At 38.4% G+C, this 27,500-nt stretch overlaps 1 protein-coding gene across 1 annotated transcript in view; it reads left to right on the forward strand.

Annotated features, from left to right (window-relative positions):
* Positions 1-27,500, forward strand: part of LOC123498512 (putative fatty acyl-CoA reductase CG5065) — a 34,237-nt gene that overhangs the window by 4,177 nt on the left and 2,560 nt on the right. Inside the window, 8 exon segments of the mRNA XM_045245687.1 lie at positions 3,453-3,582; positions 3,585-3,700; positions 4,353-4,498; positions 5,676-5,785; positions 8,041-8,233; positions 13,103-13,345; positions 16,271-16,528; positions 27,160-27,244. Of these exon segments, the coding sequence (XP_045101622.1) occupies positions 3,453-3,582; positions 3,585-3,700; positions 4,353-4,498; positions 5,676-5,785; positions 8,041-8,233; positions 13,103-13,345; positions 16,271-16,528; positions 27,160-27,244 (1,281 nt within the window).

The following is a 27,500-nucleotide window of genomic DNA, read 5'->3' on the forward strand; positions in this document are numbered from 1 at the left end:
GGCTTATAGAAAGACGCACTGGCTGTCTTTAACCCCTTCACTTCCATGACACGTTTTAAAATTCCTTCTGCTGTCTATTTATTGATTCTCTACTGCTTCAGAAACTTGTGGGGGGGGTTAAAATAGTGAGGACTGTGGCCATTCATTTTCTGACCTCCATAGACCCTTAGTAATGTAAATAGAATGGTCTAATGGTACACAAATCTCAAGGTAAAAATGTGTCCCAGTACTGAAGGGGTTAAAATAGTGAAGACTTTGGCCATTAATCGTCTGACCTCCATAGACCCTTCCTAATGTCAATAAAATGGTCTAATCGTACACAAGTTTCAGTAGCATGACGCGTTTCCATATTCATTCTGGTTACTATTCTGATTCTATACAGCTTCAGAAACTTATGTGGAGGATTAAAATAGTGAAGACTGTGGCCATTAATCTTCTGACCTCTATAGACCCTTAGTAATGTCAATAAAATGGTCTAATGCTACCCAAAACTCAAGGTAAAAATGTGTTCCAGTACTGAATGGATTAAGCTTTGTTATGTACAGAGGTGGTAATGTCTTGAGTCTTGCCAATGGTTAAGTTTAAGACAGGAAGGAAGGAGTGTTAGGATCATTACAAAGGAGAATGACTTGAAGGATACACAGGATGAAGGATATTTCTTACAAAATGAGACAGAGAACGTTTTTAATTCCTGACGCCTTGTTCTCTCACTACGACAGTGTTCCAAGGCCACAGAGAGAACTAGGTGGGTTTTCAAGACAGTTCCTCCTTTTAAACTAGAAATCTTCCCAATCCATCACCAGAACAATAAAACATCCTTAAAAACACTTCATTCTCACTACGACAGTTTTCCAAGGCCATTGAGATAACTAGCTTAGTTTTCTAGACAGTTTCTCCTTTTAATAAACTAGAAATCTTGCCAATCTATCGCCAGAACCATAAAATACTCTTACAAACATGAGTATCTTCAACTGGAGCCTTTGGAAAGCATTGGTGGTGAAAGAGCAAAGCGTTTCAGAATACAAGACTTGAGAAGCGAAGGTTAAGAGAGGACCTGAGAGAAGCCTTTAACAGGGGGCATAGCAAGGGTGACTAAGAGGGGGTGGTCTAGTGGAGGTCCTCTAGTGGTGCAGGGGACATGACAAGGGTGACGTGTTTCTCCTGTTAGTAATGAAGTAATCAATCTTGTTAATCTGTCACTAGAACCACAAAACGAACACTTGATACTTACATCACTTCACTATGACTTCTTCAAGGCCAGCGAGGTATTTATAGTGGGTTCTAAGATTGTTCCTCATATAGATATCATAGAAATTTTGTTAATCTCACTACTGTAGAAACAAAAAGAAAAAAAAACCAAGCTTGTCCCTTCATGATCATAATTTAAAGACTTTCTCGTGTGAATAACGTAGAAATCCTGTAAATTTTTCACTAGAGCCACATAAATACTTGAAAACCGCTGTCATTTTATCAAGACTGTTTTCGAAGGCCACATAAATATATAGTCTGGGTTTTAAGACCATTTTTCGTATGAATATTGTAAAAATCGTGTTAATTTCTCACTAGAACCATAAAAGACTCCATCACGAACGTTTTCCAAGGCTACAGAAATATTGAGGATAATTTTTAATACAGTTTCTCGTACAAATAACGTAGACAACCTGCTAATCTGTCTCTAGAACCACAAACATTCCATCAAGAAATACTGGAGTTGGATTTTAAGACTTTGCCGTATGAGGAACGTAGAAATCTTGTTAATCTGTCACTAGAACCATAAAAAACTCCGTCGTGACTGTTTTCCAAGGCCACAAAGGTGAATATAATGCTGTAGTCTCAGTATTGAAGGGGTTAATCTGTCAGTAGAACCATAGACCGCCTCAAGGACCCGTGTGGCACCAAGTAGGACCTTTGGAAAGTACTGGAGGATTTCACAATAAGGTTCAAGGTGAGGCGAGGCACACTAGGCACTCACTCTTCACGCCTGTCACGCTCACACACACACACACACACACACACACACACACACACACACACACACACACACACACACACACACACTGCAGCTGATGGTATTTAAGTGTGTGTGTGTGTGTGTTCTAACCCTTCAATGACATCCCAGGCCAAGGTCTACACACACACACACACACACACACAGAGAGAGAGAGACCTTCACCCAAAATCTGAAGGAAGTTAAATAAAATATGTAAATAAAATGAAATAGATCTCTCCTCTTTCTCGTCCTCCTTTTCTTCTTCTTCTTCTTCTTCATTCTTCTTCTTCAATTTTCTTTTTTCCTTCTTCGTCGTCTCCTCCTCCTACTCATCTTTTCCTTCTTCTTCTTCTTCTCCTCCTTCTCCTCCTCCACCATCACCACCACCACCACCACCACCACCACCACCACCACCACCACCACCACAACAACAACAACAACCTTTAAGCAACAAAACACACAAAAACACAAATGAAATATAAAACTCCAAAACACAATGAAACCAGCCATATATCCCGCCACTCTACAATTAAACACACCCTATTCATAATTATAAACGCTGTCTCTCCACTCCCAGCCTTTCTGCCTTTCATTCTTCCAAGGTTAAGTCAACAGTGATTTTAGCGAAGTTTCTGCTGCGAGATGAGAAAGAGAGGAGGTGGGAGAGGCAGTGAGAGGGGTCTGAAGGGAAGGGAAGGGTGCTGGGAGAGGCAGGAGAGTGTGTACGATCGGTGTAGGATGCTAAAGGAGTTTGTTAAAGGATTGTGAGGTGAATACGAGAGAAAGTTGTTTATAGAAAATGGGGGTGACTGAAGTAAAAATTGATTGGTGGTGAAATTGATAGATAAACGAATAAATAGATAGATAGATAGTCGGGTAATTAGGTAGATAGCAGGGTTAATAGATACATAGATAGATAAACGAGTTAATAGATAGATAGGGTAAATAGATAAGATAGACGAGTTAAATAGATAGATAGATAGTTAAATAGATAGATAGTCGGATAATTAGATAGATGAATAGATATACAGATAGATAAACGAGTGAATATATAGGTAAATGGGTTAAATAAATAAACAGATGGTGAAATATGAGTGTTGCAGTGTTTCTAAGCGTGTGTTACTTCTGGTGTTTCCACAAGTCACGCCCTTCACTGGTTAAACTGACAACTTTGCTATAAAAAGGAAGAAAAAGAAATGTTGGTAGGAGTGTTTGCCGAGCTTTGCATCCTGATTCTCTCTCTCGACGTATGTATCTAATTTTTTCTTCATCATCATCATCATCTTCTTATTATTATTATTATTGCTACTACTATTATCATTATTATTATTATTATCTTCATTTTCTTTCTCTTCTCTATTCTTTCTTTTCTTCCTTTCTTTTTTCATTTTTGTTTCCTCTTCCTCTCCTCTCCTCTCATACATACACACCAGCACTAACACCCCTCCCAACACCCCTACAGCTCTTCGACCAGCTTCGCGCCACATCCCCGGAGGCCCTGCGGTGTCTGGTGCCAATACAGGGGGACATCATGCTGCCAGGGCTCGGAGTGGCACCTCAGGACGCCGCCACGCTGATTTCCAGAGTTTCAGTAGTGTTCATGCAGCTGCCACCGTGAAATTTGACGAGGCTCTCAAACTGTCGCTGCAAATGAATGTCCTGGGTACAAAACGCCTGGTGGAGCTTTGTCACAAGATGGAGCGGCTGGTGGTGAGTGTGCAGCGATGTGGAGAGGTGGAAGTAAGGGTGGTGTGTGTCTAGTGTTATCTGGTGGTGAATGTGGAGTAATGAGTGGTGTGGCTCTAGTATTCAGAAACCCTTTACTCTATCACCACTACGAAAAAGCTGTATAGAGAAATTATTAGTGTTTTTTTAGTAAGGGGAAGATATGAAGAGAGAATTTATTAGTTTTTAGTGAAGGGGAAATATTGTTCAAGGTAATAATTTAGGTTTTTGTGAAGGGAAAGAGTTTAGAATAATTTTGAGTGTTAGTGCAAGGATGAAAGAAAGTGGTTGATGTTTTTATTGGTGTGTGTGAAGGGAAAGATAAGGTTGGTGAATGTTATGGAGTGTTTGGTGAAGGGAAAGTAATGTAAAAGGAAAAGAGAAGGGGAAAAAAAACTTGAAAGGAAAATTGGTGAGGAAAGTAAGAGTATGAAAAGAGGAAATAGGAAAAAACAATTTGAAACACACACACACCCAAAAAAAAAAAAATGCACATGACTCACTCAAACACACACACACAAAAAAAAAAAAAAATAGATGAAAATAAAAAAAATAAATAAAAATCCAGCCAAATGAAGTCCCCCATAACACACCATCATCCACACAGCACCCACCTTCACCCACCTCCCACCCGCAGGCCCTCATCCACGTGTCCACCGCCTACTGCAACTGTGATCGTGGGGAGGTGAAGGAGATGGTGTACCCGCCCCCCACCGACCCCTACAAACTCATCCAACTGGTAGACTGGATGGATGACGACACTTTCAACCACCTCACGCCTAAGTACGGGTGACTGGATGGGTGTATGGGTGACTGGATGGATGTATGGGTGACTGGGTGGGTGTATGGGTGATCTGGATGGGTGTATGGGTGACTGGATGGGTGTATGGGTGACTGGGTGGGTGTATGGGTGACTGGGTGGGTGTATGGGTGACTGGATGGGTGTATGGGTGACTGGTTGGGTGTATGGATGGCTGGGTGGGTGTATGGGTGATCTGGATGGGTGTATGGGTGACTGGATGGGTGTATGGGTGACTGGGTGGGTGTATGGGTGATTGGATGGGTGTATGGGTGACTGAGTGGATGTATAGGTGACTGGATGGGTGTATGGGTGACTGGGTGGGTGTATGGGTGACCTGGGTGGGTGTATGGGTGACTGGGTGGGTGTATGGGTGACTGGGTGGGTGTATGGGTGACTGGGTGGGTGTATGGGTGATCTGGATGGGTGTATGGGTGACTGGGTGGGTGTATGGGTGACTGGATGGATGTATGGGTGACTGGGTGGGTGTATGGGTGACTGGATGGGTGTATGGGTGACTGGATGGGTGTATGGGTGATCTGGATGGGTGTATGGGTGACTGGGTGGGTGTATGGGTGACTGGGTGATCTGGATGGGTGACTGGGTGGGTGTATGGGTGATCTGGATGGGTGTATGGATGGCTGGGTGGGTGTATGGGTGACCTGACCTAACCTAACCCTTGTCACTCCCCCACCACCTAACCTAACCCAAATACAGTTTAAGGATTTGATTTCTTTTAAGAGGGAAGTTTTGAGACATTTGTTCCTGACTTTTGGCTGACTGACTATTTTTAGGGAACTGGCAATCAAGTGGGCCTTTTTCATTCATTTATTTATTTTGTTTTATTATTATGTTTATTTATTTATTTATTTATTTTCCATTGGCCAGCTTCCCCTCTTGCATAAAAAGCTAACTTAACTTAACCCAAATTCAACCTAATCTACCTTATAATTCAACCTAATCTAACCTTATAGCCTTCAACCTTTCCCCTAACCTAACCTCTCTAACCTAACCTAACCTTAACCTAGCAACCTAACCTAACTAAACCTAACCTAACCTTCTCTAACCTAACCTAACCTAACCTAACGCTTAACCTAACCTAACCTAACCTAACCTAACCTAGCCTGCCCATCATCTTACTCACCTTTCCTCCCCCGGCAGGCTGATTGGCTCTCGTCCCAACACCTACACATACACCAAGGCGCTGGCGGAACATGTGCTGGTGCAGGAGGCCGCCTCACTCCCCCTCGCCATTGTCAGACCCTCCATAGGTGAGCAAGTGGGCAGGTGGAGGGTGTTTGGTGTTGACATTGTGGTTTTCATGTTTTTGTGTTTTGTGTTTTAGTATTGAAATGAGAGAAACAGTCACTTCAACACCCAAATAAGCAATGAAACACTCAGCTCATTATCAAAAACTAATTTCAACACCAAAAACACATGATTCAATGCCAAAAACACCTTAAAACACTTATTTCAACACCCCCCCAAAAAAATAAAATAAATAATCAAATAAATTAATAAATAAATAAACAAACCTCCTAACACCCTAAAACACTTATTTCAACACCAAGAACACTTTGCACATTTCAACATCAAAAACATGAATTTCAACACCAAAACAGCAATAAACACACATTTCAACATCTAACTCACCAAAGGACACTCATTTTAACATTCAAAACACACATTCTTCAACACCTAAATAACCAGAAAACATATTTCATCATCAAAAAACATTAATTTCATCACCAAAACACCAATATACAGACACTTCAACACCAGTAAACAATCATTTCAACACCAAAAACACTTTTCACTTCAACACCAAAAACACACATTTCACCTCCAGATAGTGAAATAACACTCATTTTAACACAAAAACTATCAAATAACATTAATTTCAACACCAAAAACATTAATTTCAACAGCAAAAACACCAAAAAACACTCATTTCAACACCAAAAACACTCATTTCAACACCTTAAACATTAATTCCAACACCTAAATCACCAAAAAATACATTTCAACACCAAAAACACCAAAAAACAGACATTTCAACACCAAAAACACCAAAAAACACTCATTTCAACACCAAAAACATTAATTTCAACACCAAAAAACACTCATTTCAGCACCAAAAACATTAATTTCAACACCAAAAACACCAAAAAACAGACATTTCAACACCAAAAACACCAAAAAACACTTATTTTAACACCAAAAACATTAATTTCAACACCTAAATCACCAAAAAACATTCATTTCAACACCAAGAACACGAAAAATGCTCATTTCAACACCAAAACACCAAAAACACTCATTTCAACCAAAACGCAAAAAACACTAATTTCAACACCAAGAACACCAAAAAAACACTCATTTCAACACTAAAACACCAAAAATACTCATTTCAACACTAAAAACACCAAAACACTAATTTCAACACCACCAAAACACTCATTTCAACACAAAAACACCAAAACACTCATTTCAACACAAAATCACCAAAAACACTCATTTCAACACAAAAAAAAAAACACTCATTTCAATATCAAAACACAAAAACACTAATTTCAGCACTAAAACACTCATTTCAACCAAAAACTGACTCATTTCAACACCAAAAACACCCTGAAACACTTATTTCAACACCAAAAACACCCTAAAACACTCATTTTAACACCAAAAATACCATCAAAACACTCATTTCAACACCAAAAAATATTAATTTCAACACCTAAATCACCAAAAACACTCATTTCAAACCTAAATCACCAAAAAACAGACATTTCAACACCAAAAACACCAAATAACATTAATTTCAACACCAAAAACATCAAATAACATTCATATCAACACCAAAAAATAAATCTGACATCAAAAACATTCATTTCAACATCAAAAACACCAATAAACACATATTTCAACACCAAAAACATTAATTTCAACACCTAAAACACCAATAAACACATATTTCAACACCAAAAACATCAATTTCAACACCAAAATCACAAACACCCAAAAATACACACACACCACCTAAAACAACTGGCCACAACACTTTAAATAATAGATCACCACCAGAAACACCCCAGAAACACACATAATATTAACATCACCCCTTTGTGCACCGTCCTGTGGTTTTCTTCATCTTCTTCTTCTTGTGATCTTTGTACTTTTTTTTTTTTCTTTTTTTCCCCCTTTTTTTTTCCAGTCTCAGTCCTTCACCAGCCTGTAGAAGGAGAGAACACAGAGCACCAGGCAGGGAACACACCAATTTTCACTGTTTTCTCCACTCCTGCTCTAAAAAAACTCTTTGTCCACACCTAGGATTGCCTCTCTCTCTCTCTCTCTCTCTCTCTCTCTCTCTCTCTCTCTCTCTCTCAGCACAGTGAGTTCTCCACTTTCTTCCACCTCTATTTTTCTCTCCATCTCTCTTTGGTATAGGCCGAATACTGTGAGTTCTCCACCTTCTTCCACCTCCTCTAAGCTTCTAACCCATTCTTGTTCTCTCATGGCGTCCCAGTGGCGGCAGCGTGGCGTGAACCATTGCCGGGCTGGGTGGACAACCTGAACGGACCAACGGGGCTCATTGTGGGGGCCGGGAAGGGGATGCTGCGGACCCTACACTGCCGAGGGGAGCTGGTGGCCGACCTCATCCCTGTCGACATTCCCATTAACCTGCTGATTGTGGCGGCCTGGTACACTGCTACTCAGAGGTGTGTGTGTGTGTGTGTGTGTGTGTGTAACCTAACCTAACCTTTTCTGATTTAACCTGATTGTAACCTAATCTCTCTCTCTCTCTCTCTCTCTCTCTCTCTCTCTCTCTCTCTCAATAATAATAATAATTATGTATTATTATTGTTATTATTATTATTGTTTTATTATTATTATTATTATTATTATTATTATTATTATTATTATTATTATCATCATCATCATTATTGTTATCATTGCTTATCATGAATATTGGTATCAGGGATAAGTAACACATTGTACATACATGGTGCATTGTTATTTCTCATGCTAAAAGCATCCATGACACTAAGTTTGTACATTTTTATTTACCTAAAAGTAATCATAGTATTGATATCTCGTAAAAATGTAATATTTGGGCTGATAATATCATAAATATGTAATAATAATAATGGTAGTAATGATACGAATAACAATAATAACAATGATCTTCATAATGATAACCACACTCATAGTAACAGCTAATTGTGATAGTTACAGCAATAGTAATAGTATTACATTGTGCTAATTAAATCACTGGTGATGCGTATGTGTTGGAAGTCTGTTAGTCCATGAGCAGCTCCATGAGGCAGGTCCATTGAGTCTCTCATCAGAGAGAGAGAGAGAGAGAGAGAGAGAGAGAGAGGGAGAGAGAGATGGGTGGGTAGGTGGGTGAAGGAGGCATGAGAAGCATGGGGGAGTGGAAGAGGGACGTACAGGAAGCTGGGTGTGGATGGCAGGCAGGCTACATCAGAGGCAGCGGTAGCCAATGGCAACTGAAAAAGAAGAAAAAAAAAAAACGTCACTTTTGTTTGAAATAGAGGTAGGAAAACTGCTTCATTAAGTAGTGAGCCAACAGACATACACGTACCTAGTTGTTAGTGTATCATTATATATACATATGTAAAAACATTGTTGTAGCCTATTCGTGTTGATTCCGACAAATAACATTGTTGCCAAACGCGTCCTGTCTAAAAGTCGTTGCCATGGTCCACGGTCCGCCTCGGCGCCTCGGCTTGGCCATTAGTATTAGTTTGCCTCCCCCGTCCGGGGTCCGCCGGCCACTGTCTCCTCAGGCTCACGCAGCAGAGTCAGCACAGTGGCCGCGCTGCGTTGGCAGCCTGGCACTACGGTGCCGGGGTGAGACTGTGACAGTCATGAAAACTTAGATAAAAGTGATAGTAACGAAGAGAATGCTGTGCGTGTTGCCTCTCAGTAAGCAGAGGTTAACTTTACACACCATTGAGAACGTAGAATACAGTGGTGTGTGGGTGGGTCAGTGAGTGACGGAGTAATGGACAGCTGTCACCAAACAGTCTTTGGGCAAGGTAAGTGTTATAGGTACTAATATATTGGTGTAACTCATCATTTCTCGTTGCTGGCATGTCACAACTTAACTTTGGTAACCTCCAAGACAACACAGCAGTGAACTAACACCTGCTGACATTCAAAAACACAAATTATCCAAGCCTTAAATACGTAAATAAGCCAATCCCGTGAGCCGCTGCTTCTCTTAGCCATTATCTGCCTCATCTCTCACTCATTACAGGCCAGACAGGTCACAAAGTGGAGCCATAGGCCTAATCTTTCATGTCAGTTGTTGAGATATATCCGCAATTACCTGATTTGTGTGCTATGGAGGCTCAGTGAGAAGAAGCGGGCCTACCCATGACGTCACGAGCCCCAGGCTGTGACGTCATCACCAGCTCCCGCCCAAAATGCCGGTCCCAGATGCTCGACTTCCACTATTATTTATATTTGTCTCAGTTCATTTATTTCGAGTCACAAGTGCCTTTTAAGGGTTTCTAATGATAGTTCGCAGTGTTTTACGTGTCTTCCATGCTTGAGTTGAGTGAAGTACGGTGATGTAGAGGGTGTTTATGACTTGAATGGGAGGGCCAAAATACGCTAAAATTTTTACCTCCGCTATCTGTGATTTTTTATTTGAGGTTGTAGCGAAGTGTTTGTGTTTTCAAAAGATGGTTTATCATGAGAAAAGTGTGCAAGGCTCCTGAGAAGTTAAAGATGTGGACTTTAAGAATGATATGTAGTCCTGTTAATATTGTAAACAACGTCATTTTTAAATATTATTTTTCTAATAGGGCGAGTTGCCAGGTTTTGATATATCGAAATGATAGTCATAATTTTTGAAAAACGTTATCGATTCAGTTGAATGAAATTGGTGGGCTTTGAAATTGTGTTTAAGCAAGTCGAAGTTCTAATACTTTATTTAGTATATTTTTGAGCTATTTTTATTATTCCTTTTCTCGGCAATGTTTTTGTATTTTAGAAGTTAGTTTCGATTGATAACGAGTCAGAATTTTTATAACATTCGTGTCCAGCTGCCTTTTTGGGAATCCTCATTTTCAAAATGATTTGCGTAACGAATATATGTGACGTCATCAAGGGTGGGCCGACCCCCCCACCCCCGGCTGGACCCAGGCCGATACCTGGCTCCAGGCCCGACGGTGTGGGGTGGGTTGGTGTGTGTGTGTGTGTGTGTGTGGATGGGTGGATGACTGTGTGTGTGTGTGTGTGTGTGTGTGTGTTGTGTGTGTTTAGCCAACTGTTCTTGCCTAACTTTGCCTCTTTACTGGATAGTCAACCATGTAACATTTAATTTTCAAGTTATTGGTGTATATTTTCCCTGCACATCCTTGCCCCAGCCATCTCTCCAGCCATTAATCCCACAGCAGGAAGAAAAACGAGGTGAACTGCAGTAAAAAAAGAAAATCAATACTAAGAATTAACCCCTAGAATCTCATCCTTCAATCCTCGTCTAACCTAACCTTACCTTACCACTCCTTGGACACCACAAAACATGGGGGGGAGTAAAATCACACCCCGAAGCAACAAAAAGGCCAGAATCAACCCCCCAAAGAACAATACAACTACCGAACCTAACGTAACCATCCCTTAAACCCTACAAGAAAAAAAAACAAGGTAAACTGTAAGAAAAAGATAAAAACAACCTCAAAGTAGCAAAAGAAATAAAACGCTACTTTACCTAACCTCACCACCTCACCTCACCACCTATTAAGAAAGAAAAATAAAAATAAATAGAAAAAACTCGAAAAAGCAAAAAAATGAATCGTTACTTGACCTAACCTAATGTCACCACCTCACCTATTGAAGAAAAAAAAAGAAAATTCAGTTACGTAAACCTCGGTACAGCTACATTATCTAACCTAACCTCATTACCTCTTCAACCTCGTAGGAAGGAATAAACTAAAGGTAAACTTCAAGAAAAAGGCAAAACAACCTCAAAGTAAGAATTAACCTCCCTATAGCCTCCTTATTACTACCTAACCTAACCTAACCTAACCTAACCTCCCTATAGCCTCCTTATTACTACCTAACCACCTAACCTAACTCCACAAGAAAAAAGAAATAAACTGCAAAAAATAAATAAATAGATAAATAAGTAAAAAAAAAATCATTGCCTAAAGACGTCATTTATCCTTAGCTGACCTTAACCTGGTCTAATTTAACCTAATTAGAAAAAAAAGGTTAACTTCAAGATAAAGCTTAAAAAATAAAGCTAAAAACCGCAACAAAAAAGAAAAGGAAAGGAAAAGTAAGAATTAACTTTCCAATAGCCTCAATGTCACTAACTGAACCTAATCTAACAAGAAGAAAGGAGGAAAATAAATAAATAAAGAAATAATTGCGCAAAAATCTCATTATCCTTACCTGACCTAATTTCACCTTTGAACCTCCACAAAAAAAAAAAAAAAAAAAAAAATGGATAGAAATTCAAAACAGCTAAACACTCAAAAATAATCTTTAAAAAAAAATCTAAGCTAACCTAACCTAACCTTTGAATTCACACAAAATAAATAAATAAATAAAAAAAAATAATAATAGTAATAATAATAATAATAATGATAAAACGAGGTAAATTGCAAGAAAAAAAATGCAAAAAAAAAAAAAAGAAAAAGGAAATTAATGCAAAAAAAAAAAAAAACTACATTATCCCAACCTAACCTTACCCAACCTAACCTAACCCAACCTTACCTAACCTAACCTAACCATTCCTTCAACCCCACAAGAAGGAAAAGAAATAAACCCAAAATTGCAAAACCTCAGGAAATAACTGTCCAAAAATTCAGTGTGCATTTTATCTAACCTTCCCAAAAAGAAAAGAAAAGAAAAGATAAACTGCAGTAGGGAGGTTTCAAGACATTTTCCCAGACCAGAATTGCGGCTAACTCCAGTAACCTTTTAGGGAACTGGCTATCAAGTGGGCCTTTTTCTCCCTTGCCCAGCTTCCCTCTTCTCCCCACCCCCCAAAAAAAAGAGAAATATAAAAAGAATGACTCCAAAATGGCAAAAGAAAATGAGGATTAATGCCAAAAAAACTCCTTACAACTAACCTAACGTAACCCAACCCAACCCAACCCAACCCAACCCAACCCAATCCAATCCAATCCAATCCAACCCAACCCAACCCAACCTAAACGGCAAAAGAAAACAAGAATTAATGCCATAAAAAAAACTCATTACAATCAACCCAACCCAACCTAACCAAAATTATCAAAGAAAACAAGAATTAATGGCAAAATACTCTCATTACAACTAAGCTAACCTGACCCAGCTTTACTAACCAAAATGATAAAAGAAAACAAGAATTAATTGCAAAAAACTCCTTACAGCTACCTAACTTAACCTAACCTAACCAAAATGATAAAAGAAAAGAAGAATTAATTGCAAAAAACTCTCATTACAACTAACCCAACCCAACCAAACCAAAATGACAAAAAAAAACAAGAATTAAATGCCAACAAACTCTCATTATAGCAACCTCACCTAGCCCAACCTGACCTAAGCTAACCACCCTTAAACCCCCACAGGAAGAACGGGGAGCTGCTGGTGTACAACTGTGTGTCCGGCATGGAGCGTCCAGTGCGGTGGGGTGAGATCAACAAGCACGGGATGTCAGCGCTGAGGAGGAACGCGATGAATGACGTCGTGTGGTACCCCAGTCTGAGGTTCACACAGCACAAGGCTCTCAACACCATCGCTGTCTTGCTGCAACACTGGCTCCCCGCTTACCTCATGGATGCTGCTGCTAAACTGGCTGGCAAGAGACCAATGTAAGTGTGTGTGTGTGTGTGTGTGTGTGTTGTGTTGTGTTGTGTTGTGTAGGTTGTCAGAAACCGATGTGTGTGTGTGTGTGTTGTGTTGTGTTGTGTTGTGTAGTGTAGGTGTCAGGTCCGTCTTCAGAAACCGATGTGTGTGTGTTGCGTTGCGTTGTGTGGGTATGGTGTTATTCAAAAACGCTTTGCTCTCACCACAATTATTTTCCAAGGTCACAGAGATAATTAGCAGTGTTTTTCAAGAGTGTCTCTCCAGCTAATAATGTAGAAATCTTGTAAGTCTGCCTTTAGAACCGTAAAAACACCTGTAATGTGTTTTTTCAAGAGCGTTTGTCAAGTTAGTCACGTAGAAATATTGTCACTGTATCTAGAATCATAAAAAAAGCACTATTAGCAGATTAGCAGAGTTTTTCTAGAGCCTTTCTCCAGTTAATAATGTAGAAATTTCATTCTGTGTCTAGAACATTAGAAATACCTTTAATGAGTTTTTTCAAGTGATTTTGCAGTTAATTATGTAAAAATCTTGTCACTACAACCATAAAAACACCTTTAGTGGGGTTTTCAAGAGTTTTCCAGGAAAGTTAACAGTGTAGAAATTTTGTCACTCCTCCTTTAGAACCATAAAAACACCATTAGCTGGGTTTTTCAAGAGTGTTTCTCCAGTTAATGTAGAAATCTTGTCACTCTGTCTTTACAACCGTAAAAATTTCTTTGGTAGAGTTTTTCAAGAGTGTTTCTCCAGTTAATAATGTGGAGATCTTGTCACTCTGCCTCTAGAACCATAGAGACACCTTAAGAAATTTGCATGTATAGATAAAGTCCTTTGAAATCTTGGAGGTGAGGCACAGAAGTGTTGAGAATATGAGCCTGTGTGTGTGTGTTGTGTTGTGTGGGATTGTGTGAATATATGTGTGTGTTTTGTGGTGAGTTTGGATGTGTTTTTGTGTGTTATTCATGGTTTTTTATTGAAATTTGTATGTTTTGAGTGTTTTTGTATGTTTCATGTGTGTATCTGTGTGTATTTAGCTAGTTGTATATTACAGGGTTTGAACGAGGCTCATAGTGACCTCTCTACTTTTATCCAAGTTTTCCTTAAATTTGTGCACACTTTCTGCTGTTACAATCTTTTCACTCAAGCCGTTCCAGATGTCCACCATCCTGTGTGGAGAACTAAACTTTTTAATGTTCCTCAAACACAGACTTTTCATGATCTTGGAGTGTTCTCTTGTTTGTCTATCTCCATCTTCTGTTAGAGATAACAGGTCTTGTCTATCTATCTTTTCCATACTGTTTACCAACTTATACATCATTATTAGGCCTCCTCTTTCCCGTCTATTCTTCAAAGTTGGTAGTCCCATTTTCCTCAGTCTTTCTTCATATTGAGGATACATTATTTCTGGGACCATCTTTGTAGTGGTCCTTTGGATTCTTTCTAGTTTCCCAATGTCCTTGGCCTTGGCTCATTGGTTCTTGGCTATATAACATCAAATATTAGTATGTAATGTGTTGAATAGCCAATGTGTGTGTATGGTGACCTCACCACTGCTGCACATTCCAGTCTAGGTCTTATAGTGTGTGTGTGTGGATGTGTGTAGGTGTTTTGTATATGTTGTGTCTTTTATGAGTGTTTGTGTTATGGATGTGTTATGTGTACTTTGGTGTGTGTGTGTGTGTGTGTGTGTGTGTGTGTGTGTGTGTGTGGTGTTTGGGTGTTTGGACACGAGTGAGTACGTTTGTGTGTTCTGGGGTGTGTTTTGAGTGCTATGAGTCTGAATTTTCTGAGTGAGTGTTATGTGAGCCCAATTTCTGCAAGAGTCTTGTCAGTGTTGCAGATAAAGAAAGATCTCCTCTTACACTTTTATCAATCCATCTCCCCTTCACCTGGCAGTCTGTTCATGCAATCTATTCATACTTTTATCAATATTTACTGTCACTTCATGTTTTATCTCTTATAGTCTCTTTCCTTATATCCCCTGTAACCCATTCAATACCAGGATGCATTTCCATATTCATTCTGCTTACTATTTGGTGATTATATACAGCTTCAGAAATCTATGTGGGGCATTAGAATAGTGAAAACTGTGGTCATGAATCTTCTGACCTCCATAGACCATTCCTAGTGTCAATAAAATGGTCTAATCATACACAAATCCCAAGGTAAAAATTGTGTCCCAGTACTGAAGAGGTTTAATGCCTTACATACCCTGGGAATCTTTATAACACACTCTGGAATCTCTTATGTACCTTGAAGTCTTTTTACACACCTTGAAATCTTTGTAACACACCCCAAAAATGTCATATACACCCTGAAATCTTTGTTGGACACTCATAAACTGCCTTACACCCCCATAACACCACATGACACCTTCCTTACACCCCCAGCAAGGTCAGAATCATACCAACACACACTAATGCCCTCCATACATTCCCTAACACACCATGACACTTGGGTCTATATTCAGAAATGCGTTGCTCTCTCACCACAGCAACTTATTAAGCCCCCAGAGACAGTTTTTCCTTTTGACAAACTAGAGATCTTGCTAATCCATCACCAGAATCATAAAAATACCCTTAAAAACTTGAGTATCTTCAACTACAGCCTTTGGAAATGGGTTGCCGTTGTGAGAGATCAAAGTGTTTCTGAATGCAGGTCTTAGTATACCCCTTAACACTTATCTGCACCCCATAACAGCCTTTCTACACCCCATAACACTTTCTAACACCACAATAACACCCCATTATGACCTTTCTACACTCCATAACACCTTCTAACACCCCATAACACCTTCTAGCACTCTTTATACACCCCATAACACCTGACACCCTGGTAACACCTTTATACACCCCTTAACATCTTCTAACACCACCATAACACCTTTCTACACCTCATAACACCATCTAACACCTCATTTACACCCCCAGCATGGTCAGAATCGCGCAGAAGCTAGACCGCGCTGCCTCCTGCCTCGAGTACTTCACAACACATGAGTGGCACTTCTGCAATGACAATGTGCAGGGGCTGTGGGCGGCACTCTCTGACACTGACCAGCACACCTTCAACTTTGCCCTCTCTGCCCTGCACTGGCCTACCTACATGGAGCAGTACTGTCTAGGCACCAAGCGTTATGTCATGAAGGAAGAGCTCACCACACTGCCCACTGCTCGACGCCATCTCTCCAAGTAAGTGTGTGGGTGTTTTGGGGGTGTTTTAAGCTTCGTTTAGGGTGTGTTTCCTCGCCACGCTGCCCACTGTTTGACGCCATCTCTCCAAGTAAGTGTGTGGGTTTGGTGTGTGTGTTTGGGTGTGTTTTGTGGTCTTGGGGTGTGTTTTCAATGTGTTTTATTTGCGTTTCAGGGTGTTCATGTCCTTTTACTGCATTTGAGGGTGTTTTGAGTGTGTTAGTGTGTGTTTTTATGCTTTTCAGGGTATGTTGGTGTGTGCTCCAATGTGTTCTGGGATGCAATGGTGTGTGTTGGATAAAGTGTGTGTGATTTGAAGTGTTTTTTTGGGTGTTGGTGTGTTCTGGGGTGTGTTAGGTAATGCTGGTGTGTGTTGGAGTGTTTTTTGGGTGTTGTGTATGTGTGTTTCACTGTTTGATCTGCTGCAGTCTCTGACGAGACAGCCAGACGTTACCCTACGGAATGAGCTCAGAGCTCATTATTTCCGATCTTTGGATAGGCCTGAGACCAGGCACACACCACACACCGGGACAACAAGGTCACAACTCCTCGATTTACATCCCGTACCTACTCACTGCTAGGTGAACAGTGAACAGGGGCTACACGTGAAAGGAGACACACCCAAATAACTCCACCCGGCCGGGGAATCGAAACCCGGTCCTCTGGCTTGTGAAGCCAGCGCTTTAACCACTGAGCTACCGGGCCGTGTGTGTGTGTGTGTGTGTGTGATCTTCATTAACTTCTGTCTTATTTTAATTTGCTGCAGGAATATGGATGCCAACTATTAATGCATTTTGAGACTTGCATTGATCAATTGGTCTTGTTTGTGTAGGAATCTAAGAAATTTATGTTGTGTATGTGTGTTTGTGCTTTTTCCTTTAATTTCTGTTTTTATCTTAACCCCTTCAGTACCTTGACACATTCCCATATTCATTCTGCTTACTATTTGGTGATTCTGTATGACTTCAGAAACTTATGTGGAGTTATTAAAATAGTGAAGACTGGCTGTTAATCTTCCAGCCTCCATAGACCGATGCTAATGTCAATAAAATGGTCAAGTACACAAAACTCGTGGTCAAAATGTGTCCCAGTACTGAAAGGGTTAATTTGCTGCAGGAAACATGAATGCAAAACGTAATATATTTTTGAGTTTTGCACTTGTGTATCTTTTTTGTCTTGTTTGTGTAAGATTCTGAGGAATTTATGTGTGTGTGTGTGTGTGTTCATGTATGTGTAATTCACCACGGTCACCTGCTGGTCACCCAGCCAGTCTTCCCCATTACGGAGCGAGGTCAGAGCTCATAGACTCATCTTCGGGTAGGACTGAGACCACAACACACGCCACACACCGGGAAAGCGAGGCCACAACCCCTCCAGTTACATCCCGTACCTATTTACTGCTAGGTGAACACACCCCACACATTAACACCCAACCCCATCTGTCTCACCGCGCCAGGACTCGAACCCGGCCCTCTCGATTGTGAGTCGAGCATGCTAACCACTACACTACGCGGTGTGTGTGTGTGTGTAATTCACTGTTTGATCTGCTGCAGTCTCTGACGAGACAGCCAGACGTTACCCTATGGAACGAGCTCAGAGCTCATTGTTTCGATCTTCTGATAGGCCTGAGACCAGGCACACACCACACACTGGGACAACAAGGTCACAACTCCTCGATTTACATCCCGTACCTACTCACTGCTAGGTGAACAGGGGCTACACGTGAAAGAAGACACACCCAAATATCTCCACCCAGCCGGGGAATCGAACCCCGGTCATCTGGCTTGTGAAGCCAGCGCTCTAACCACTGAGCTACCGGGCCGTGTGTGTGTGTGTGTGTGTGTGTTTTTCCTTTAATTTCTGTTTTGTTTTAATTTGCTGCAGGAAACATGGAGGCCAAACCATTACTGCTTTCTAAGTGTTGCATTTGTCTGTCTGTCTTATTTTTTTACTTTCCAGCAATGACAATATAAATATGGTTTTGTGTGTATGTTTATTTATTTATTTACTTTTTTATTTATTTATTTATTTATTTATTTATTTATTTATTTTTTTTTTCAATTTTTTGTAATCTTTTCTAGATCTTGCATTTCTGTCAATCTCCGTTTCTACTTTCCAGCATTAACAGAATATGAGTGTGTGTTTATGTACATGTTTATTTATTTATTTATTATTTATTTATTTATTTATTTATTTTTTTTTTTTTTTTCCTGCTGTTTCTTGGTTTATTTTTAGGTATCAGTTGATGTTTTCTTATCTATTTCTCACCTTTTTTTTAATCTATATCTCTGCTTTGTACATTTTATCTTCTAAATATATAATGTTTTTCCTAATGAATATCAATCCAAAAATTATCTAACAAAAATGTGACCAAACTTGTTCTATTTCAAATCCATCTTTATCTTTTTCCTTTTATTATTTTCATTTTTCCCAGACAGCTTCAATTAATGGACCAAAACTGACAAGACATTATTATTATGAGACATTTACTCATTGCCATTAATATTCCCTGTTTTTTCTTAAGCTTTCAGTTACGACTAATTAATTTTGACTAATTTCACCTCCTCACATCGGAACTAATGACTGTTTTCTTATCCATTTATTTATGTGTGTGTGTGTGTGTGTGTGTGTGTGTGTGTGTGTGTGTGTGTGTGTATAATCTAAAACTTTGACATCACAAATTATTACTATGAGACATTTCTTCATTTCTTCATTGCTATTATTAATGTCTATATTGTTAAAGCATTCATTTACGACTAATTAATGTTGTGACTAGTTTAACCTCCCATCAGAACTAATGACCATATTTAATTATTTCTTTATTTATTTAGTGGTGTGTGTGTGTTTAATTAATTTGTTCCCTTTATTTGTACTTTTGTCTAGTTTTTTTAATGTTTCCAGTGTGTTTTTAGCATTAAGTTCTTTGTTTGTCTTTCCATTCCTCTTAATTCTTTCCTTTTATATGTTTATTTATTTTAAGTCATTTTCCTTCATCCTACATCCTCTTTTCTCCTTATTCTTTTCTCTATTAATCTTTGTTTATTTGGATTATTTATTTGTGTGTATGTATGTATGTGTTTAATCAATTTTTTCCCCTTGTTTCTACTTTGTCTAGTATTTACATGTTTTCAGTGTGTTTTTAGCATTAAGTTCTTTTTATTTATCTTTTTTTTCCTTCCATTCTTCAAAATTCTTTCCTTTTTATGTGTTTATTTAGTTTTAAGTCATTTTCCTTCATCCTTCATCCTCTTTTCTCATTTTTCTTTTCTCTATTAATCTTTATTTTATTTTATCTTTTATTTATTTATTTGTGTACGTATGTGTGTTTAATTAAATATTTTCCCCTTGTTTCTACTTTTGTCTAGTATTTAAATGTTTTCAATGTTTTTTTTTTCCTCTCCTTTTTTTTTTTAGCATTAAGTTTCTTTGTTTGCCTTTCCATTCCTCATAATTCCTCCTTTTTTATGTGTTTATTTAGTTTTAAGTCATTTTCCTTCATCCTACTGTCTCTTATCTCCCTTTCTTTCAATATTAATCCTTTTCATGTATGTTTTTTTTAGTTTTGAGTTTCATGTTTTAGTTTTTGTAGTGTTGAATCCCCTTCCTCCTCTTTCCTGTATAAGTCTTTTCATTATTACAAGATCTAATATTCCCTTTCATATAATAACATTTGACACTCATTCATTCATTTATTTATTTATTTACATCTATTTAGTCTTCATTTAAAACCATTATTAATTTTTCTCATTATATTGATCTATTTTATTATATTTTAGCTCCTTTTGACAATTATTTTTTTTTTTCATTTTCTCCATTTTTATTATTTTTGGATAATTTTGAGGCTTTATTTTTACATTTTGCTTTGTTTATTGTATGTTTTCAGTTTATTTATTTTATTTTTATTTGTTGATCTATTTTTTTATTTATTTATTTATTTATTTTATTGTTTTGTGTGTGGTGAACATTTAGTGGGTGGTGTTGAGGTGAGAGGGCCAAGAATGAACCACTTCCTCTCTCTCCCTTACTGTCTGTCTTTATTCATCCTGGTTTGCCTTTTCTTTCTTCATTTCTTCATCTATTCCTTCATTCTCCTCTCTTTCCTGCCTTTATTCCTTCATTCGCTTTTTTGCCTTCGTTTTCTTTTTGTTCCGTTTTCTTTTCATTTTCTTTTTCATTCTTTTTTTCTTCATTTTCTTTTCCTTTTTCTTTTCTTTTTTTTTCTTTTTTTTTTTCATTTTCTTTTTTTTTCATTTTCTTTTCTTTTGTTCATTTTCTTCTTTCATTTTCTTTTCATTGTTTTTTTTCATTTTCTTTTCCTTAATTTTCTTTTTCTTCATTTTATTCTTTTTTCTTTTTCTTCATTTTTTTTCTTTTCTTTTTCATTTTCTTTTTCTTTTTCATTCTCTATTCTTCATTTTCTTTTTATTCATTTCATTTCATTTTTTTTTCTCCATTTTTTTTTCCTTCTCATGTCTCTATCCTTCATTTCTTTTTCTCCTTTCATTTCATTCTTTTTTTTTCCATTATTTTCTTCTTGTGCCTATTTCTCTCTCTCTCTCTCTCTCTCTCTCTCTCTCTCTCTCAGGTGAAGTTTAATGAGTAAAAATATGTTTGTAGTAATATTGTTCCTTTCTTATTTCTCTCTTTTATTTATTTACTATTTTTTTTTTTTATTCTTTATTGCGTTTTCTTATCTTCTTGTTCTTCCTTTAAGTTCTTCTCTGTTCCTTTCCTTTCTTTTCTCTATTCCTTTTTTCTCTTTCCTCTTTTTCTGTTTGTGTTTTTAGATTTTTTATTAATTTTTTCTTCCTCTTTGTAATACTAGTACAGGAAACTCTCTCTCTCTCTCTCTCTCTCTCTCTCTCTCTCTCTCTCTCTCTCTCTCTCTCTCTCTCTCTCTCTCTCTCTCTCTCTCTCTCTCTCTCTCTCTCTCTCTCTCTCTCTCTCTCTCTCTCTCTGTGTGTGTGTGTGTGTGTGCAGGGATGGGCCACACACACACACACACACACACACACACACAGGAATGAATGAGAGAGCTAAACATTCTTACTACAAAAACCTGTTCAGAGAGAGAGAGAGAGAGAGAGAGAGAGAGAGAGATATTCGTTAGCTGAAGGGATGAAAGAGCGGGAAGGAAGGAGGAAAGAATGGAAAGATTAGATACGTTCAGAGAGAGAGAGAGAGAGAGAGAGAGAGAGAGAGAGATAGGCTACACAACCGGAACATATGGTAAAGTTTAGGAGCATAACATCTCTCTCTCACTTTCTCCTTCCTTCAGAGAGAGAGAGAGAGAGATTTATGTAGACGGCCAGTGTTGTAATAACTCAAGAATAGGATGAGTCATAGCTCTCTCTCTCTCTCTCTCTCTCTCTCTCTCTCTCTCTCTCTCTCTCTCTCTCTCTCTTTACAGTACTCATACTAATTGAAGGTGTGTGTGTGTGTGTGTGTGTGTGTGTGTGTGTGTGTGTGTGTAGTAGTAGTAGTAGTAGTAGTAGTAGTAGTAGTAGTCGTAGTGGTAGGAGAGAGAGAGAGAGAGAGAGAGTGTGTGTGTGTGTGTGTGTGTGTGTGTGCGTGAACAGATGTTATGTATTTTGTCATGTACACACACACACACTATTGCGTCACTCCATCCATTCTCTCTCTCTCTCTCTCTCTCTCTCTCTCTCTCTCTCTCTCTCTCTCTCTCTCTCTATCTCGGCCCAGCCCAGCCCCGCCTTCCCTGTGCGGTGATTGGCCCGGGCGGTGGTGTGAGCGGGGTGGGCCGAGTAGCGCCACTAGACACTTCTCACCTTCACAATTTGGGCTCAAACCTCAATGAATTTTTTACTTTCTTTATTGATTCGTTGCTGGTTTTGTTTTTTGTTTGTTATGGTGAAGAATATTACTAGAATTGAGTATGAGGTTTCGTATTTATCTATCAATATTAGTTAACTTCGGCTCAGACCTATATCAATTTATGTACTTTTTTTATTAATTCATTGCTAGTTTTTTTTTATATTTGTTTTGGGGAAAATATTACTTTTTTATAAGGTTATGTGTCTTTATATTAAAACTCCTTATAATGTTCCGTAAATATATTTCAGTATTAGTTATGTGTCTTTCTATCTATATTAAAACTCCATATAATTTTACGTTATATTACCTTTCAATATTAGTTAACTGGCTCAAAACGCAATCAATTTATGTGTTTGTCTTATTAATTCACTGATAGCTTTTTTTTTTACATTTGTTGTGGGCGAAGAATATTTCAAACTTAACATCTTGTGAAGTATCGGGTCCGTGTCAGTACTAGCTAACTTCGGGTGAAAACGTATCAATTTATTTAGTTTTCTTTGTAAACTCATCGCTGGTTTTGTTTTTCGTCATGTGCGATGGGGAAGAATATTATTTCAACCCAATATAAGTTTACGTATCTGTCTTAGCTCAGTATTAGGTAACTTGAAGAAAACGTATCAATTTATTTAGTTTTCTTGTCAATTAATCGTTTTTTTTTTTTCGTGTGCGATGGGGAAGAATATTATTTCAACTCAATATAAGTTTACATATCTATCTGTCTCAATATTAGGTAACCGGGTGGAAAGATAACAATTTATTTAGTTCCTTAATTCACTGCTGGTTTTGTGTTTCATTATCTGTTATAGGAAGAATATTATTAAAGACTGTAGTATCTGTCTGTCTCTCAATATTAGGTAACTGAGGTGAAAAGATAAGTTTATTTAGTTCATTAATTCACTTCTGGTCGTGTTTCATTATCTGTTATAGGGATGAATATTATTAAAGACTCATCGGTAGACAACATTACCTATCTGTCTTGATAATAGGTAACCGGATGAAAACTCGACCCAATTCTTTACTTTTCTTGTCATTTAATTTTGTTGTTCGTTATCTGTCTCGGGAAAGAATATTATTACAAACTGTATAATGTTACGTATCTGTCTGTTTATCTCAATATTAGGTAACTTCAGCTTAGAACTCAATAATTTTCTTTAGTTTTCTTGTCAATTCATCGTTTGTTTTGTTCTTCGTCATGTGTTGTGGGAAGAATATTATTTCAACCCGATACAAGTTTACCTCTCTCTCTCTCTCTCTCTCTCTCTCTCTCTCTCTCTCTCTCTCTCTCTCTCTCTCTCTCTCAATGAAACGGGTGAAAAGGTAACAATTTATTTAGTTTGTTAATTCACTGCTAGCTTTGTATATATTTCATTATCTGTTATGGGGAAGAATATTTTTAAAGACTGTATGATGTTGCATATCTGTCAGTCTCTCAATATTCGGCTTAGAACTCAATTTTTATACTTTTCTTGTTAGTTCATGGCTGGTGTTGTTTTTAGTCATGTGTTGTGGGGAAGAATGATATTACAACTCATTATAAGCTTACGTATGTCTCAGTATTAGGTAACCTGGTGAAAACTCTGGTGATAATTGATTTTATTTAACCTGGTGAAAACTCGAGAATTTATTTTATTTAACCTGGTGAAAACTTGAGAATTTATTTTATTTAACCTGGTGAAAACTCGAGAATTTATTTTATTTAACCTGGTGAAAACTCGAGAATTTATTTTATTTAACCTGGTGAAAACTCGAGAATTTATTTTATTTAACCTGGTGAAAACTTGAGAATTTATTTTATTTAACCTGGTGAAAACTCGAGATTTATTTACTATTCTTTATTAATTCACTTTTTTTTATTTATTTCTTTCTTTCTTTATTTATTTATTTATTTTTTTGTGGTGGGGAAGAATATTGTTATAGACTATATAATGATACGTGTGTGTATCTCTCAATATTAGGTAACTGGGTGAAGAGATACCAATTCCTTTAGTTTTCTTGTTAATTCCCCTTTTTATTATTATTATTATTATTAGTGTGGAGGGAAAGAGTATTGTTAAAGGGTCTGTATAAACATTTCTATTTCAATACTAGGTAAATTCATGTCGAAGCTGAATTAATGGACTTTTCTAATCATCTAACTCACTTTTCTCATTCACTTATTAACTTGGGTACTTATTGAACTTGTTTACTTAATTTTACCTCTTGACTTTAGTACTTATTAATTTACTTACTTACTTATTGACTTATTTATTTACTTTTTCATTCTAACCTCGGTACTTATTCACTTACCTGTCTTATTAATTCACTCTACTTATTTACGTATTGACTTAGATACTTAAACTTATTTGATTACCAATTCACTTCACGTATTTGATTAGTATCTTATTTAAGTGCCTATCTTATGAGCCACTTCAGCATTGCATTTTCATACTTACTCTGGTTTCTGATTACTAATTGGTGATTCTACACACCTTCAGAAACTCATGTGGGGATTAAAATAGTGAAGACTGTGGCCATTAATCCTCTGACCTCCATAGACCCTTCCTAGTGCAAGTGAAATAGTCTAATCACACCAATTAATTAGTGTAAAAAAAAAAAAAAAAAGTCAGTATTGAAGGGTTTAATTCACTTCACTTATTTACTTATATATTTATTAACTTATTCACTTATCTCTATTATTAATTCTCTTCACTTATTTACATATATATTCATTAACTTATTTACTCACCTTATTAACATACCGTCCTTTTTTGTTTCATGGGTTGTTGTTATATGTGTGTGTGTGTGTGATGAATGTTCCTTAGCCCCTTCAGTATAGGGATGCATTTTTACCACAATTACACCATTTTATTGACATTAGGAAGGGTCTATGGAGGGCAGAAGATTAATGGTCGGAGTCTTCAATATTTAAGCCCCTTCAGTACTGGGACACATTTTATACCTTGAGTTTTGTGTACCATTAGACCATTTTTATTGACATTGGGAAGGGTCTATGGACGTCAGAAGATTAATGGCCACAGTCTTCACTATTTTAACCCCCCACATAAGTTTCTGAAGCTGTGCAAAGTCGCCAAACAGTAAGCAGAATGGATATAGAGAAGCGTCACGGTACTGAAGGGGTTAAAACTTAGTCTACCCACTTACCTATTACAATATTTTATGCAACGTGGAGCTGTTATAGAGTGGAATTGGCTTATATTATTTCTTCTTTTTGTATGATCGTTTAAAATGAGATCAATTTGTCGTGATTAAGGAAGAGAATAGTACTGCTTATTAGTGTGTGTGTGTGTGTGTGTGTGTGTGTGTGTGTGTGTGTGTGTGTGTGTGTGTGAAATTACATGAAATATTGGACGTGAAGTGAATGAAAGATATAATTCTCTCTCTCTCTCTCTCTCTCTCTCTCTCTCTCTCTCTCTCTCTCTCTCTCTCTCTCTCTCTCTCTCTCTCTCTCTCTCTCTCTCTCTCTCTCTCTCTCTCTCTCTCTCTCAATTTGTGTGCCAGGGAAGCAGGTGTGTTTACATACGTGTGAAAGTATGTGTGTGTGTGTGTGTGTGTGTGTGTGTGTGTGTGTGTGTGTGTGTGTGTGTGTGTGTGTGTGTGTGTGTGTGCGTGCGTGCGTGCGTGTGTATTTAGGTCGGTGGATGACTTATAATAAACGACAGATGTAACATTTCTCCTCCTCCTCCTCCTCCTCATTCTTCCTTTTAGTTTTCTGTCGTTTTCTTTTCCTCCTCCTCCTCCTCCTCCTCCTCCTCCTCCTCCTCCTCCTCCTCCTCCTCCTCCTCCTCCTCCTCCTCCATTTTTCTATCTGTCACCTTGTTTTTCTTCCTCTTCCTCTTCCTGTTCCTTTTCTCATTGTTTATTCTCCTCCTCCTCCTCCTCCTCCTCCTCCTCTTCCTCCTCGAAGCGTGGGAGGAGGGAGGAAGTGAACGGAAGAATGAATAAACGCGAGAGAGAGAGAGAGAGAGAGAGAGAGAGAGAGAGAGAGAGAGAAGGAAAAGATAGTGAAAAGATTAGAGAAGGAAAATAAATAATTGAGTTTATCTTATCGTCGTTTTCTTTTTTTGTCTCGTTTTCTTTTTGGTTTTTCCTCCCAGACTTCCTTGATTTATTTGTCTTGATTTGTTTTGGTTTTGTTTTATTATATGTTTTACCCTCCCCCCCTCCCCCCTCTCCCCATTCCTCTCTCCTGCCCCCTCTCCCAATCCTCCTCCTCCTCCTCCTCCTCCTCCTCCTCCTCCAAATATCTTTTCTCTTCCTGTTTTTTTTTTTTTTTTTAATTTATTAATTTCCTCCTCCTCCTCCTCCTCCTCCTCCTCCTCCTCCTCCTCCTCCTCCTCCTCCTCCTCCTCCTCCTCCTCTCTCTTCATTATTTTTATTTCCTCTTTCACCCTTCCTCCTTTATTTTCTACCATTATTCTTACTATTATCTCCTCCTCCTCCTCCTCCTCCTCCTCCTCCTCCTCCTCCTCCTCCTCCTCCTCCTGTTTTTCATATCTTTGCTTTTTCTCCTATCATTCTTCCTCTTCCTTCTCTCTCATTTTCTTTCTTTCTCTCCCTTTTTATCATTTCCTGTACCCCATATGTTTGTTTCTATCTCTCTCTCTCTCTCTCTCTCTCTCTCTCTCTCTCTCTCTCTCTCTCTCTCTCTCTCTCTCTCTCTCTCTCTCTCTCTCTCTCTCTCTCTCTCTCTCTCTCTCCCCCTTATCATTTCTTCTTCCTCCTCCTCCTCCCACAATCAATACCCTATCCCTCCTTCCCTCCCCTCCTCCTCTCTCTCCCTCCTCCTCCTCCACCAGGATGTTTTGGGTGCATCAGCTGGTGAGGTTCATGGGTGCAGCCGCCCTCACAGCCCCCCTCCTCTTCTCCTTCGCTGCCCAAAGTGTGAGTCCCCTCCTCCTCCTCCTCCTCCTCCTCTTGTTTTTTTTCATATTTCTTCCTTTTCATAGTGTATTTAAAGTGTTTTTCCTCTTCCTCCTCCTCCTCCTCCTCCTCCTGTTATTTCTCTCTCTCTCTCTCTCTCTCTCTCTCTCTCTCTCTCTCTCTCTCTCTCTCTCTCTCTCTCTCTCTCTCTCTCTCTCTCTCTCTCTCCCTGGTGGTGACGGTGGTGGTGGTGTCCATATTTTTCCGATTACGTGTA

This window comes from Portunus trituberculatus, chromosome 7 (genome assembly GCF_017591435.1).
Source record: "Portunus trituberculatus isolate SZX2019 chromosome 7, ASM1759143v1, whole genome shotgun sequence".
In the NCBI taxonomy this organism is placed as follows: Eukaryota; Metazoa; Arthropoda; class Malacostraca; order Decapoda; family Portunidae; genus Portunus; species Portunus trituberculatus.